Source organism: Heliconius melpomene, chromosome 1, assembly GCF_056956725.1.
Source record: "Heliconius melpomene rosina isolate 202511_hmr_F chromosome 1, ASM5695672v1, whole genome shotgun sequence".
NCBI lineage: Eukaryota > Metazoa > Arthropoda > Insecta > Lepidoptera > Nymphalidae > Heliconius > Heliconius melpomene.
In genome coordinates this window covers 5,180,120-5,194,347 of record NC_140389.1, presented here as the reverse complement: position 1 = coordinate 5,194,347, position 14,228 = coordinate 5,180,120, and the positions used below count along the sequence as shown (strand labels likewise).

The window sequence follows — 14,228 nt, the reverse complement described above, 5'->3', positions numbered from 1 at the left end:
TCCTTCCTCCGAACCCGCAGTCGAAGGCGCAGTGCGATAGTCGTCTTCTGACGACGACGGTTGCGAATTCGAAGGGCAACATCAATGAAATATTATTAAGGGTCTAAATTTCAAATTTTATAAAAATCGGTGGCGTTTTAAAGATTTTTCCATACAAACTTTCAACCCCTTATTTGCACCCTTAGGGGGTGAATTCTAGAAAACCATGAAACATATGTTCAATTAAATATTTTTAAGAGTCTAAATATCAAATTTTATAAAAATCGGTGGCGATTTAAGAATTTTCCCATACAAACTTTCAACCCCTTATTTGCACCCTTAGGGGGTGAATTCAAGAAAACCATGAAACATGTGTTTAATTATATACGTTTAAGAGTCTGAATTTCAAATTTTATAAAAATTGATGACGATTTAAAAAAGACCTATACAAACTTTCAACCCCTTATTTGCACCCTTAGGGGGAGAATTCTAGAAAACGATGAAACACGTGTTCAATTAAATACTTTTAAAAATCTAAATTTCAAATTGTATAAAAATCAGTGCCGATTTAAATTTTTTTCCATACAAACTTTGAACCCCTATTTCACCCCTTTAGGGTTAAAATTTTTCAAAATCCCTTCTTAGTGGATGTCCAGATTACGAAAGTAAACTTTTGTCCAAATTTAACGTTTCTACCATCAGCGGTTACGGCTGTGCGTGCGTCTTACCTCAGTCAGTGAGGACAAGTCCTTTTATATATATAGATAGATTATTTTTCTTTTTTTAAGCCACACCCTAGAAGGAAGTGAAGGGAAAGAAGGGGTGATATAGGTGTGACCCGTCGGTCTGTCTATCTCCATGTATACAGAAAAACAGTCTATGTGTCTGTCTGTGGCGCCGTAGCTCCTAAATGAATGAAGCCACTTGAATGCGGTTTTCTTTAATCGAAAACCTCGTTCATCGCGGTGGTTCTTTCCGATGTTATATGAAATCGGATTAGCAGCTTCCAAGCTACTCATACCTATTTTTGTAGTGTTTTTTTGTGTCAAGGTTTTTTTTTTTTTAATTTATACAAATGGACCATAGTGGTGCGTCTGAGTCTAAAAGTGATGGTTGTCGGTTCGATCTGCAGGGGAAACACGCAAACTCTTGAATTTAGGGAGAACACTTTCTGGATTTGCTGAGAGAACTTCTTTTGCCAATCCTCATATACGTGATAAAGCGTAAAGAGGCATTAGTACATTATATCACATTACATTTTATAATTTTTATGGAATAAAGTAAACAAGAGCAGATGCTCATTAGAAGATTCTAATTTATAAGCAATTCTTAGTTGCATCGTACTTTGGAAGTCTCTATCTATCATCCACCTACACTTAATTGATAGTGGGCTCAAGCCCCACACAACATTTTATTAAAACATTGTATATTTTTTTCCGCAAATATATTTTGTTCTCATAATATAAAAATTATAAATATTAAGGAGGCCGTTGTGTTTCAGCTTAACAATGTTAGATTGTAACGATTACGGGTTCGGTTCCCGCTCGAAAGTTGAATTGTTACACCTAGTAGCAAGATAAATAACGGACAGTTCGTGATTCTTTTTCAAATCATATATTATAATAAAGTGGAATATAACATTAACAAAAAAATATATTTAAAAAAACTGTAAGACATGCGTGAATTATAAAAAAAAATTAAAAATCTGTTTCATAACATAAGCAATTAAACCATCAGACTTTTAAAATATTTTCACGCAGCGGACAGGTTCGTGCTACCGTGTGACAGACAGACTGACAGGTTGATCTTGTTTAAACCTTTCATCTAACATAACATATGTTATGTAAGTATTTAATATGTAATAAATGAACTATGTAGAATATGAAGCTTGCCCCGACTTCGTCTTTGAAATTAAACTGATTTGGCTAAAAAGCTTTTACAACGTTTCTATTTTTACAAATATTCGAAAGGTAGTTAAATCGACTATATGAGGCCGTCGTGGTGCAATAAGAAAGCGTTCGACTGTAAACACGATGATTGTGGGTTCAATCCTTACTCAGGGGAATGATTAAATTTGAATTAGGTGTTTATATTTTCCCGCTAGGTAGACAAAGGATGTCTCAAAAATTGGGCAAAACAAGGAGAACAGAGTGTCTGATATAGATAGATTTTCTGTGCTAACTATTACTTCTGCAATCCATGGAATAGTTCCAGTACCTTATATAAAGAAACATCTTCATAATCAAAGGTATACAAATATATTTAGAAACACCAATCACCATGCTTCCATTAGAAACGTTACAAATCTCCGAGCAAAATCAAAATAAGTAGGTGTTGTATGTAAATATAATGAGATTTTGATATTTCACAGCAAGGTTGGTCTCATCACGGCTGCGGCTTCATCAAAATCCATTTAGACTTTAGAATATTGCCCTGGTTTTTTTTTCTCCATCAAGAGAATCAAGGCTAAAACATTCCCTTTGGCGAAGTGTGATGAAGATGGTTATCTAAGTTATTTATTATTTTATAGCAAGGTCTTGCGATCTCCGGGTTTATTGATGAGAGCTTTGTGTTTATTGGCTTTTTCTTTTTATTTTAAAGTGCTACTGTTGAGATTTTTTCTGGTTCTTTTTAGGAGAACTGCCTTCCGGATGGTTGGTTGCTTTCTGTTGCGCTGACTCTCCTGACCTTTTTGCCTATATACTGATTTTACATATCATTATATATTAAAAAAACTTGTAATGTCCTAACTGAATAAAAAATATATTAAAATAATTTAAATTTTTTCACATTATTTTATTATATTACTATACTTATAAGAGGCGCATGATAACCCACGAGCTTGTGACGCCACGGTTCAGGGTTGTGGGAACAAGCTCGGTGTTTAGTTCCGTCACTCAACACACAATGCCTCGAAAAATTAGGAGAAAAGTGAGGAATGGAGTGTCGTACCACTAGGTTCCCTCTGCCTACCCTGCTGTGCTTATGCTTGTGCTTGTGCTATATATGGGGTACAGTGTGATTTTTTTCACTTGATATTACTTCCCCCAAGCATGGATCAAACCCCACAACCAAGCCATCCGCTGTGCAACAATGGCCAATTAAAAAAAAATAGATGATCTAAATTTTTTAAATATTCTTTTGAACACATTACATTGGCATATCACGAGTTATCTGTTCAAAGTTCGTCTTATGAAAGTTTTACTCTTGATTTGTTACTATTTGGACGTTGTAAGGTCGGTATTACGTAAATATATCTCGTTAGATAATGTAAGTTCACCTTCACGGGGCAGAGGGAACGTAATATTAAGACACTACGTTACTAACATACCAAAGAATCAACGCCTCACTTCGTCTCATCCAGAGCAAGGAAATGAAATTTGATTGTTTCCCCAATCAGAAATCGAATCTACATTTCTCATTTACCTACCGATAGACCATATCGGCTGTACCATATGGATACCAACTGTACCGCTGTGCTACAACGGCTTCTATAACTATATATATAAATTTTAAATAATACGATAAATTACTATAAATATATTTTACTTTTAGTTATAGTTGAAGCTATAGACGGGTTACACGCTGACCTTATAAAATACGCAGTAATCTACACATCTTTATCCGTCACTTGTACTTTATTAAGAAAAAAGTGGACATCACGATTGTGGTTATTCTCGTAAATCTGATATATTTTACAAAATCTAATCTATAACTATCGATATATACATAGCATAGCGTTGATTGTAAGCGCGACAGCGTTATAGGTTCGATTTCCATTCAGGGGAAAGAGTTATAAAATAAGTTATAAGTAATTTTTCTTGCTCTGGTAAAAATATTAGTTGCAGCGTTGTGTTCCGCCCCTTGACATGCAATTTTTCGAAAAAAGAACGGAAACGGACGGAGTGTCTCGTTACTGAGATCCTTCTGGCTTCAAGGTGCGGGATAGAATTAAAACTAGGGTTAAAGCTAAGAGTGAAATTGGGAGACGTAGTTTTTATATTCAGAAATTAAATTAAGTCTAAGTACAAGAACTTGGGAATATTGCGAATTGGATAGTGAAATTGCATATTATAATACAGCTACCCAACACGCAATTTTCCTAAGTCTGTAAAATAAGAACGTTAAGTTATTCGTTAGGTTAAATTCAAATAAGACAATCACTGTTGAGTGGCGGAACTCTACGCTGTGCTTCGTCTGGCCAAAGTGCGATAATTAAAATAATGATATCCCCTGAGGGGAACTAAATAAAACATTTGAAGGCTAAAAAGTCAAAATTACAGAGGTATACTTACTTAATCACAATATTTTTTTAATTCACACTACTTCACGCATCTTACATATAGCATAGTGAGTAAAGAGAAGCTAGTGTTAAGAAACTTCGTTAAAAAAATATTTATGGCCGCGCTTTGTCCTGTTACTGAAAATTATTAAATCAAACCCTTGTGAGTTCGATTCCATCTCATTTACAATCTTACGTCTATAAAAAAAATAAGTTGTTAATCATTAAATACATATACTCGAATTCATAAATATAAACTTCTAAAACAAATAATTGAACTACCCAACAAAATATCAAAATTTGAAGCCGCTACCTTAACAACTGTGTCAGTGGTCCTAAGTCATACTAATTTCCACTAGACCTACATTTACAATATAGAAGATCAACAAAGAAAGGTATGCCGACAGTTCAAGGCGACGCGTTCTATCTTACTATGAATTCACTTGAAATACATAGAGCGGATTTGTACTAAAAATATTAATTAATATTACTAATAGGGTATTTTTTTTAATACGAACGAAAGTACGGAAATTATTAAAAAAGTTATTCTACACTTACAAAAATATCTTTTTTGAGACACTTTAAAAAAAATTAATCCAGCGTGATTTGAAACCGAGCCTTTTGAAAATCGACCATGCCACAATGTCTATTATACTCAAAATGATTGTGGGTTCCCCTTTTTATAAGTATTTATACCTATTTACAAAAGAGTTTTTTTCTTCCCGATCTTTCTCAGCTATCTCAGACAGATACAGTACGGCGTTCTACTCCGCTAATCAACACGCAATATAGGAAAGTTTGTAAAAGTTAAATAGTATTAGAATTAATAATTTTAAAGTATTTATTTAACCAAATACTCTGCAAATAAATATTATAGGTCAGTGTACTAAGCCTTGGTCATTGCATACTGACGTTTCAAAAGCTTACGTCTAATTTACAATGGGTTGCCATATTTAATAGTTTTGAAGATTTATGTAAACTTTGGAAGAAGTAGACACTAAAACACTATCTGTTCTGTAAGAAATTATTGTAAGCTACCTATTATTCTTTATTTTGAAATAAAATAAAGATTTCGATTTATTTAAGTTATTAGTCGTAAGCAAAGTTTGTTTCTGTGTATTTTGAAATGAAAAATGGATAAATCGTTCTTTTCCTTTCCTGAAGGAATTTCAAGAAATTCTCTCTAGCGCTCCCAACGCTAAAGTAACCTAATCCACCTTGATGTCAAATTTTAACCTTCTAAGTCCAGTAGTTTCGTCTGTGCGTTGTCTGTCAGTCACTCAGACAAGAAGAATTGTATAATATTAAACAGTTTTTTAAAATAAAGTTCTACAAAAGAATTAAGAAAACAGCGTCCCCATACATTTTCTAATATTGAAGCATGCACTTCATTCGACCGGTTAACATTTTGCAAAGGTTAACTACACATATGCCACTTCAGTATCATATGCTTTATTTCTACTAACATAAAGTTCAAAATAACCAAAATGTTTATATTGACACTTAGTAGAAACTGTAATTTGAATTTAGACCTTATATGTATATAAATAAGGTAGATCATAAATAACTAAGTATTTTTTAACTATATTAGAAATAATTAGTCTCAAAGGATTAAATTTAAAATATTACTTTATATAGTGTGGTATTATTTTTTAATAGTAAATTTTTATATAGTGTTTATTGTTTATATATTAAAAGTGCGACTTTGATCGGCAGTAAAAGATTACGAATGTGTGAAAACAGTACAAATTGGACATAAAGGAAATATCGATGTCGATGTTTTTATAAAAAAATTACTAAAATTCAAGTTTTGTGTCATGTTTTAGTTAAAATTAATTCAATTATTTCAATTGATATATTTTATAAGATTGCATGTAAATATTATATAGTATTTAAAGGAGTAATGAGTAATTTCTTATTTATCACCGATGTATGAATAAGAAGCTAAGCAATTTTTAACAACCCTATTATCAGTTCTATCGTCGCAATGATTAGCTAAGAAAATTTAACAAAAAAATTAAAGAAGAAATAAAAACACCGTCTTTAAATTTTTACACCATTACGATTAGATTCTTAATAAAAGCCGTTAAATATCTTAAAACGTTTATTATATTGAATCACAGTAGACATTCATTTTCTTAAATATATGATTACGTGACATGCTCACGACTTTTACCATAAGCCTTTGCCGTAATATAAAATATATATAGAAAAATCACTTAGAAATAGCTAAACAATAAATAAAACAATATAATACATCCGTTTTAATTATACTATTAGCGCCATCTGTCGTTGGATAGACAAACTAAAGTAAAAAATCTCAAAATACTTATTTTAGAACATTAAATTATACAATTATTAATCGTTATGTAAAAATATAATAGTATCTTTTTTTATTTATTAATATTATGTATTTAAGTGGTACAATTTTTATAAAGTTATTTCTTATGTTTCTTAATAAAGTCTTGCGCAAAATTTTGAATTGAATTGAATTCTTGATATATGGCGTTTCGAGAACGCGAAAAATTTTAATAACAAATTATTAAAATTTAGTCAATTTGACATAAAATAATCAAGATGCCGTAAAGTGGAGCTAATTTACACGTGTATAGCAGCGCCATCTATATTTGAATAGAAAATTTTTGCTATACGTTTAAGTACAAGAATTATTTAATTAATTTATTACATAAATAATTAATTATATATTTTGTGTTTTCTTATCTTGAGTTTTAAAATAAATAAATAAAATAAGTACATTAGACCAGCGCCTCCCAACCATTTTATGAACTTATCCAATTGTAAAAAACACATCCATATTTTTTAATAGAATTTAGATAATGCTCATATAGAACGTCATGAAATTGTAAGTGATGTAAGGAAAAACAACCTAAAAGTTTTCTTAATCTTTTTCCTCCTACTGTACATATTTTGGATACCAAGATAATGAATAAGTAATTCGTACAACTGAGACTCATGAATGAAATAACTCGTTCGTCGAACAAATATAAAATTCAAATAACATAATTTGAATACGTTTCAGTGTTTTATTCATTGAGGTTATCGAAAGAAGAAAGGTTAATATATTTTTTTTTACAAATTATTTATACCATTTCCTCCCTTTTCACAGTCAATTGGTTGGGATCTTTTGAGAAAATATTCTAAAAATATTATGTACCGTGAGCAATAACGAAAACTATACTTAGCCTAAAATAAATTAATTTAAATTTATATATAATATAGGAACATCGCATTAACATCGGCGGGTAACTCAGTTGGCCTTCCTTTAATTTGTATCTGAAAGAAATACGATATGTATCAAAATTATATAAAAATTGGAAAATAAATTGCTTATATAATATAACCTAAACATCAAAAATACTCACATGTTTAAACTTTAACAGGATAAAAGAAAGTTTCACCCACGTCCTTGCCGAATGCATTTTTTGCAGTGCACGTATATCCACCCATATCGTTAAAGGTTACGTCGGATATATGAAGGTCACCGGAGGGCAATACCTGAAATTTTTTTTTTTTCATTTATTACCATCGAATATCCATACAAATATAGTTTTATAATAATTAGGAACTACAAGGTTTGTCTTGAGTGAGGTGTCTGGAGTGAGTATTAACTAAGGAATCATGGTTCCTGTAGTCCTGGTGTGAAATCCATGTTTCTTAATAGTTGATAATGAAACCAATTTTGTGTTATGCTACTTATTGCAATTTTATTATAATATTTTCGTTTTTTAAGAGTACCTATCATAATTTAAAGCACAAAAATATTTCATTATAATATCCGTATTTTTTACAGAAATATAAAATATTATTTACAACATACCCTAAGTCTGCTGTTTCCGTATACAATTTCTACATTTTCATTTGCTATAGTATCAACTGACCAGACAACTTGGGATTTAGTAGGACTGTCGACGCGACAAGGTAGAATTACGTTCGAACCAATAAATTGGAATAAGTTGTTATAAAATGTAGTGATTACAGGCTTTGATTGAATAATTGAAGTTAGTGGTTGGGGTCTATTTTCTCCTGAAAATGAAAAAAAATCACATTAGATCATATGTCTTAATAAAAGAGATTAATAAAAGAGTGTCTTAACATTAAGTTTTCTCTGCGTGCCCTGCTATGTGTGGGAATCAGCGTTAAGCTAAAAAAATATAATTTAAAATTTAGCCGTTATCACACGTACCAACAAGAAGAACAGTAGTTGAAGCACTAATCTCGAGCATTCCAGCGGATCCTACGCAAGTAAAAATGTCGGCGTTAGAAGGAGAACGTACGACAAGTTTACTCGTCATTTCAGTGGGACTAAACGGAGGTATGGAAAGAATTTCATTTACGTCTTCTTCAAACTGAAAACAAAATTTTTATTAACAAAATTTTAAATTTAATTATATATAAGGTGTAATGAAAGGGATGAATGTTGTAAAATTATTAAATAAATACTTTGAATTTAAACTTACATCAGTAATAGGTACACCATTTTTCAACCAATTCACAACAGGTGATGGATTTCCTCTCAATTGACAAGTTAAAACAAGAGTAGTTCCAGGTATGTGCCGCACAGTTTCAGTTGGTGGCGATATGAGTCTTACGTAATTCCGTATCGGACTTTGTCGTGGGGCTGGTATTTCTATAATGAGAAATATTCACTTATAAAAATAAAAAAAAGTTAATTGATATAACAAGCCTGATGATTAAAATTGTATTCCATCATAATATACATATGTATGTACAAAAACTATGTAAATGTCGAACTTATCGAAATCTAAGAAATAGATGACCGAAAAATTCGCTGCTATAGTTTTTTTTTGCGCGAAAAACTTTATTATACTTTGTAATGGTCTGGAACTTTGTAATTCAATCACTTTACCAGATGGCCAATTTATGCTGCATATTATATTATAGTTGCTACGTTTTTTTATTTCTACATCAAATATGGATTTATATTTGTATGTCAGTTTTATTTTATATCACGATATGAAGTATATTTTTTTAACATATATTTCAAAGAGGAAGCTCTATAATTGTATAGAGACGACATTTGATTCTACCAAATAATTATAAAATTTTTTATGTAATCCAATAATTATGAAATGTTGTGACATAAAGGAATTAGGAGGAAGATTATATATTTATAATCATCTGAGGTGATCGTCATCAAAGTAAGTGGAAAGTTAAGAACAAAGTGTATTAAAAATAGGTTGTCTTTATATAATAGCATATTAAACGCAGGAGGTTTATAAACGTAATCAACTTTACTTTCTCCTGTTTCTTTATAAAAAAACTAATTCATACTACAATATTATATTAACTTACCATTTGGTATTAAACTATTGTCAATTTCGACTTTCTCATTTATATTCCCGAACGCTGCACATTGCAGCGACAGCAGTGCCACGGCGCACAGTAGCGACACTATCGTAGTCATGATTCTTGTTACTAGATGACGTTAGCTGAGTATCAAAAACTGTAATTAAAATAAATGATTGTTCTTAATTCAAAAATGTGATTATTTGACAATATAATTCCTAATTTTGTAATAAATTGTACTTGAAATTTCTTTATTATTTTTGCTTTTATGTGTCTTTTTTTGTTCTAATAGTGAGAAATATAAGAATGAAGAATATAAACGCCGTCGTCGCGCAGCGGCACAACCATATGTCATTCATATGACTGTACGCGTGAGGCTTGTGGGTTCGATTCCGACTCGAATTAATTATTTTCATTCCCTCGCTTCAAGACACTGGAAGTAAAAGTGTTAAATTTAAATTTCCAATAAGGATTTTTTTATCTTGACCATCAAGATCTTTGACATGATTCTTGATATATCACAAATTCATTTACTAATTTTATTTTATTTCTTTTTTAATAAGAAATAGTAGTTATTTTTCGTTATAAATACTCATTCGTGAAAGAGGAAAATAAAAGTCTTAATTAATAAACCTATATTACATAAAAAGCAAATAGCATGGAATTATGTTAATTTACCATAAGACTCAAATAAATATTTTAAAATATTAAAAGACAGGTAAATGATTAATCTTCTCTATATTTATCTAAAAATCTAAATCTATATCTTTTCTATATTTTTCAAAAAAATATTTTTTTTCAGGAAAAAATTTGTTTTATTTTTCATTACTTTTTTTATCTTTTATTCAAAAATAATATTAATAATCATAAAAAAGGCAATAATATTCTAACGAAAATAATAAAGGTATCATAATGAAAATGAAAGGGAAGCCTTCTATATTTATGTACAAATAAAAAAATATACCTTTTTAAAACAAAATTAAGCAATAATTTGTATTATTAATACATAACATTAATACATATTTTTCCTTATATTTTATATAAATAAAAATAATTTTTTGATACATACCTCGAATATTACAGAAACCACGCACTTTTCGTATATATAAGATAACTAACTATATATAGTGTTGTGTTAGATGTTTTCTGGGATAACGTTATCAAGCGAGTACGACCATTCAATAGGATTCATCCCTTATATACGCGTCGAGGTGTTGATTCACACTACGTGATTTTTCATTTGGGCACGTAAAAAAAATATTTATTATAATATAATTTTACCTTAAGGTAGTAAATTATACAATAATAAAAATGATTTTTAATTGTTTTTTGTAAATTTATTTTGTTTTAAGTTATTGGGTAAATATTTGTTTCACAAAATTTTGATTATCACATTACATAAGCTACTGCAAATATTTGCATCGTGTAGGAACCGAACTCCCGCAGATAACTGGTATGCTTCAAGCTACCGCCGTACTTGATAATGTATTATATTTATATACATTATAGGATAGATAGGCCATGGTAACAATTTGTTTATTATTTTATATAACGATTATTTCACTTATAATTTAAAATATAATTATATTTTTCGTTTTATAGGTACGCGATCTTTTATTTCATATATACATATTATTATTTAAGGCAAAGCGCGACTTTAAGTTACGACAATCAATGCTCAATGCTTCTTAAATCCGGTGCAAGGTGAGAAACGGAAGTGTCTTAGTGGGAACATAGTGTCTTAATATTAGGTTCCCAGGTTGTCTCCCTTCCCTGCTCTTTGTGGGATATATTTATGTATTCAACCAATCACCCATACATTCCATTCATTAATTCATTAATGGAATATTTCTTTGAGTTTTACATTATATCAGAACAGCAAGCCATGCAGAAGAACCTCGTGTCAAGACACTCCGTTCTCCGACTTCCACCCATTGCATATTGAGTGGTGAGACGTAACGCCGTCCACACCCACGTTTACGTCTGTATCGTACGACATTGACGTAGTTTTTTTTACATCTGTCAAGCAAATGTTACATCATGTCAGTAGTTCCAATGAATCATAGTCGGACAAATTAACTCGTTTGAAACTGTTTAATGAATTAAGGTGAATGTGCGAGTGGATTTCATTGAAATAACTATCGATATTAATTATTACTATGGAAGAATTTTAGCAAGATATTTTCCTTATGACGCCAATTGTAAAGATACTGGGATTCGATTCCTGGTTAGGTCAATGTGACGATTTGAAATTATAGTTTGTAGAATTTAATAGGATATAATAGATTAGTTATTCTGATTGTAAAAAGTCGTAGTTGTAAATTTGATTTTCAGAAGATTTGTATAATCGAAGATATAAAGATTCGAATTTCGAACTACAAAACTAAATATATATTTTTTTATTTATTGTTTATGAACTACGCTAATTTATCGTCATTTGTAAAATATAACTTGTGGTCTAACACTGGTTCACAAACGAAACCATACACTTATTCTTAACTGTTATCTTTTTTTTTTAAAATAATTAAATTTTATGTAAATTAATGTATTGATATCAATACACTAATTTTGGATATGCCTTAGCTTATTAGTTATTAGTACTGTAATTTCGGTAACCGGTTAACTAGTTTAATAAATTTTGCCACTTATTTGTGAACCTTCTACATAATTGTTTGAATGTAAAGAAATAATCTTTAACTGGGCTCTTCCTGTGAATTCCTCATAAAACACGAGATGTTTGAGAACAGCACAAAGATATAATTTAGGGACAATCTAAGACCACTATTCCAAGAAAATAAAATTCACCAAATATTATAATTTTAATTTTAATACCTATAGGTATTTTATTAGCGAAAGGTTTTTCTTAAACAAGATTTTTTGGCCTTTTTCTGTAATAAATAAAAAATAACTAATAAAAAAATAACGAGATATATGTTTACCTTGAATATACTTTAAACTTCATAAGCTTCTACACTCCGTCAAACTTTAACAAGCTACCAACAGGAGTGCAATTAATAACTATTAAACGACTACTGTGTCACGTCACGATGCAAATCGTCTTTGACGTCTTAAATAAAATTTTATCAAGAGTCATCGAAATATTTTAAACGTATGAATTTTATACGAAAATTGTTCTTATTTTCAACTTGATAGAGCTTAAAATATTATTTCTAATATAATAGTTAGTGCAGTTAAGAAATACGCGACGAAATCACGCCAGGACTGAAATGTCAGTTCGGCGAAATACCTATTACTGAGTGTGTACGAATCACATATCACTTTGTACTACGATTTAAGACTTATCTTTAAATAGATATATTATTAAAGTACATACATTGTAAATAGTTGAATCTACATACATGTTTCAAGTATCTTTAAGGAAGAATATCGCTATATAGCTTAAGTTTCTTTAAATTAGTCGAGAGCTCATTACTTGGGCTTTCCTCATCAAATAAAATATAAAATGTAATGAATAAAGATTGTTAAACACCAGACAAGTGTAATAATTGCTTATAATGATTATAAATGAAAAAATAATCAATTTTATCAAAAATAAACGTCTTCGCCTGAAAATGACAAGTGTGAATTCAATTCCATATAAATATTCTCCGGCTTCACTAGATTCTAGATAGAGTTCGATATTACTTTGATAATCAATAGTTATTATTAAAAATGCGGAGAGAGTAGATAATGGAATATAACGTATGGCCTTCCTGCCTACACACGATGTGGTTTCTTAAAGTAATTTTTAAAAAAAATCTATAATTTAATAAAATTTCGTGTTTCTAAAAACATTATCATATTAAATTCCCATGGTATATTTCTTTGGATCTACTTCCATGTAACTGATATACTTGCCTTATCATTGCTCATATCGTTATCTTAATTAATACGTGGCGTCACCAAATTTTTTATCATGAATTTTATATTGTGTAAATACGTTACAAGAAATATTGAATTAATAAGGGGAAAACCCTTGTACAGATGTAACAGACAGATTGTCTAGCTGATTTACACTCATCAGTTTTAATTAAAATTGCTGTCATTACAATAATTTGAACCCCTTCTTGTAGGAAAAATAAATAAATGGGATTTTACTGTTGGAAGGAATCGTACAGGTTACTAAGAATTCTTTATAATTTCTGTCCCTTTGGAGACGTGTTGAAGTTCTGCTCAATTTATTTTGTTATTTTTTTTTATTATACGATGAATTTGCAAATTTTTGACTTTAAAACGACTTTTGACTTTTCGCTCAATTTGAGTTGATTTGAGTCATTAACATTACTTAACTGATAGTAAATTAATTGATGTTCATAAAATAAATAATAATTAATAATTTCTTATTTAGAACGACATTATTTGACTTTGAATAAGTAATGTGTCACTATAAAATTCTGGAAAACGTATGTATATCTTCATTAACCGTTGTCTAAAAGTAATTTCTGAATCAAATACGTAGAAATATACTAATTTCTAAATTTGTCCTGTGGTTGTCTCATAATTCAGCTACATCAAACAAAAGGAAATTATAGAAATATTTATACTTACTCAGAAGTAGCGAATTTTTAAATGTATAATATAAAATGGTACACATTATTTCTTCGACTGAAAAGTAACAAAAAGATACCGCGTAGACGAT

At 30.0% G+C, this 14,228-nt stretch overlaps 1 protein-coding gene across 2 annotated transcripts; it reads right to left on the bottom strand.

Annotated features, from left to right (window-relative positions):
• Positions 1 to 6,351: 6,351 nt before the first annotated feature.
• On the bottom strand, positions 6,352 to 12,643 carry LOC146541059 (neural/ectodermal development factor IMP-L2-like). 2 transcript variants are annotated; one of them, XM_085190546.1, is made up of 7 exons: positions 10,659 to 10,777; positions 9,596 to 9,746; positions 8,740 to 8,909; positions 8,466 to 8,628; positions 8,100 to 8,305; positions 7,645 to 7,777; positions 6,352 to 7,555 (listed from the first exon to the last, which is right to left on the bottom strand). In XM_085190546.1, exons 2-6 carry the CDS (start codon positions 9,705 to 9,707, stop codon positions 7,649 to 7,651), a joined length of 780 nt encoding a protein of 259 aa, XP_085046672.1. In that variant the 5' UTR covers positions 9,708 to 9,746; positions 10,659 to 10,777; the 3' UTR covers positions 6,352 to 7,555; positions 7,645 to 7,648. The 2 variants fall into 2 exon arrangements, with proteins under 2 accessions (XP_085046672.1, XP_085046667.1); XM_085190541.1 differs by lacking the exon at positions 10,659 to 10,777 and adding an exon at positions 12,529 to 12,643 and having other exon boundaries at positions 6,780 to 7,555.
• Between the last annotated feature and the right edge of the window lie 1,585 nt (positions 12,644 to 14,228).

Coding starts and splice junctions, on each gene's coding strand:
- LOC146541059 (XM_085190541.1), bottom strand. CDS start 9,707: ATGACTACGATAGTGTCGCTACTGTGCGCCGTGGCACTGCTGTCGCTG. Junction 8,910..9,595: donor CAATAGTTTAATACCAAATG/GTAAGTTAATAT, acceptor TTCTCATTATAG/AAATACCAGCCCCACGACAA. Junction 7,778..8,099: donor ACGGAAACAGCAGACTTAGG/GTATGTTGTAAA, acceptor AAAAAATTTCAG/GTATTGCCCTCCGGTGACCT.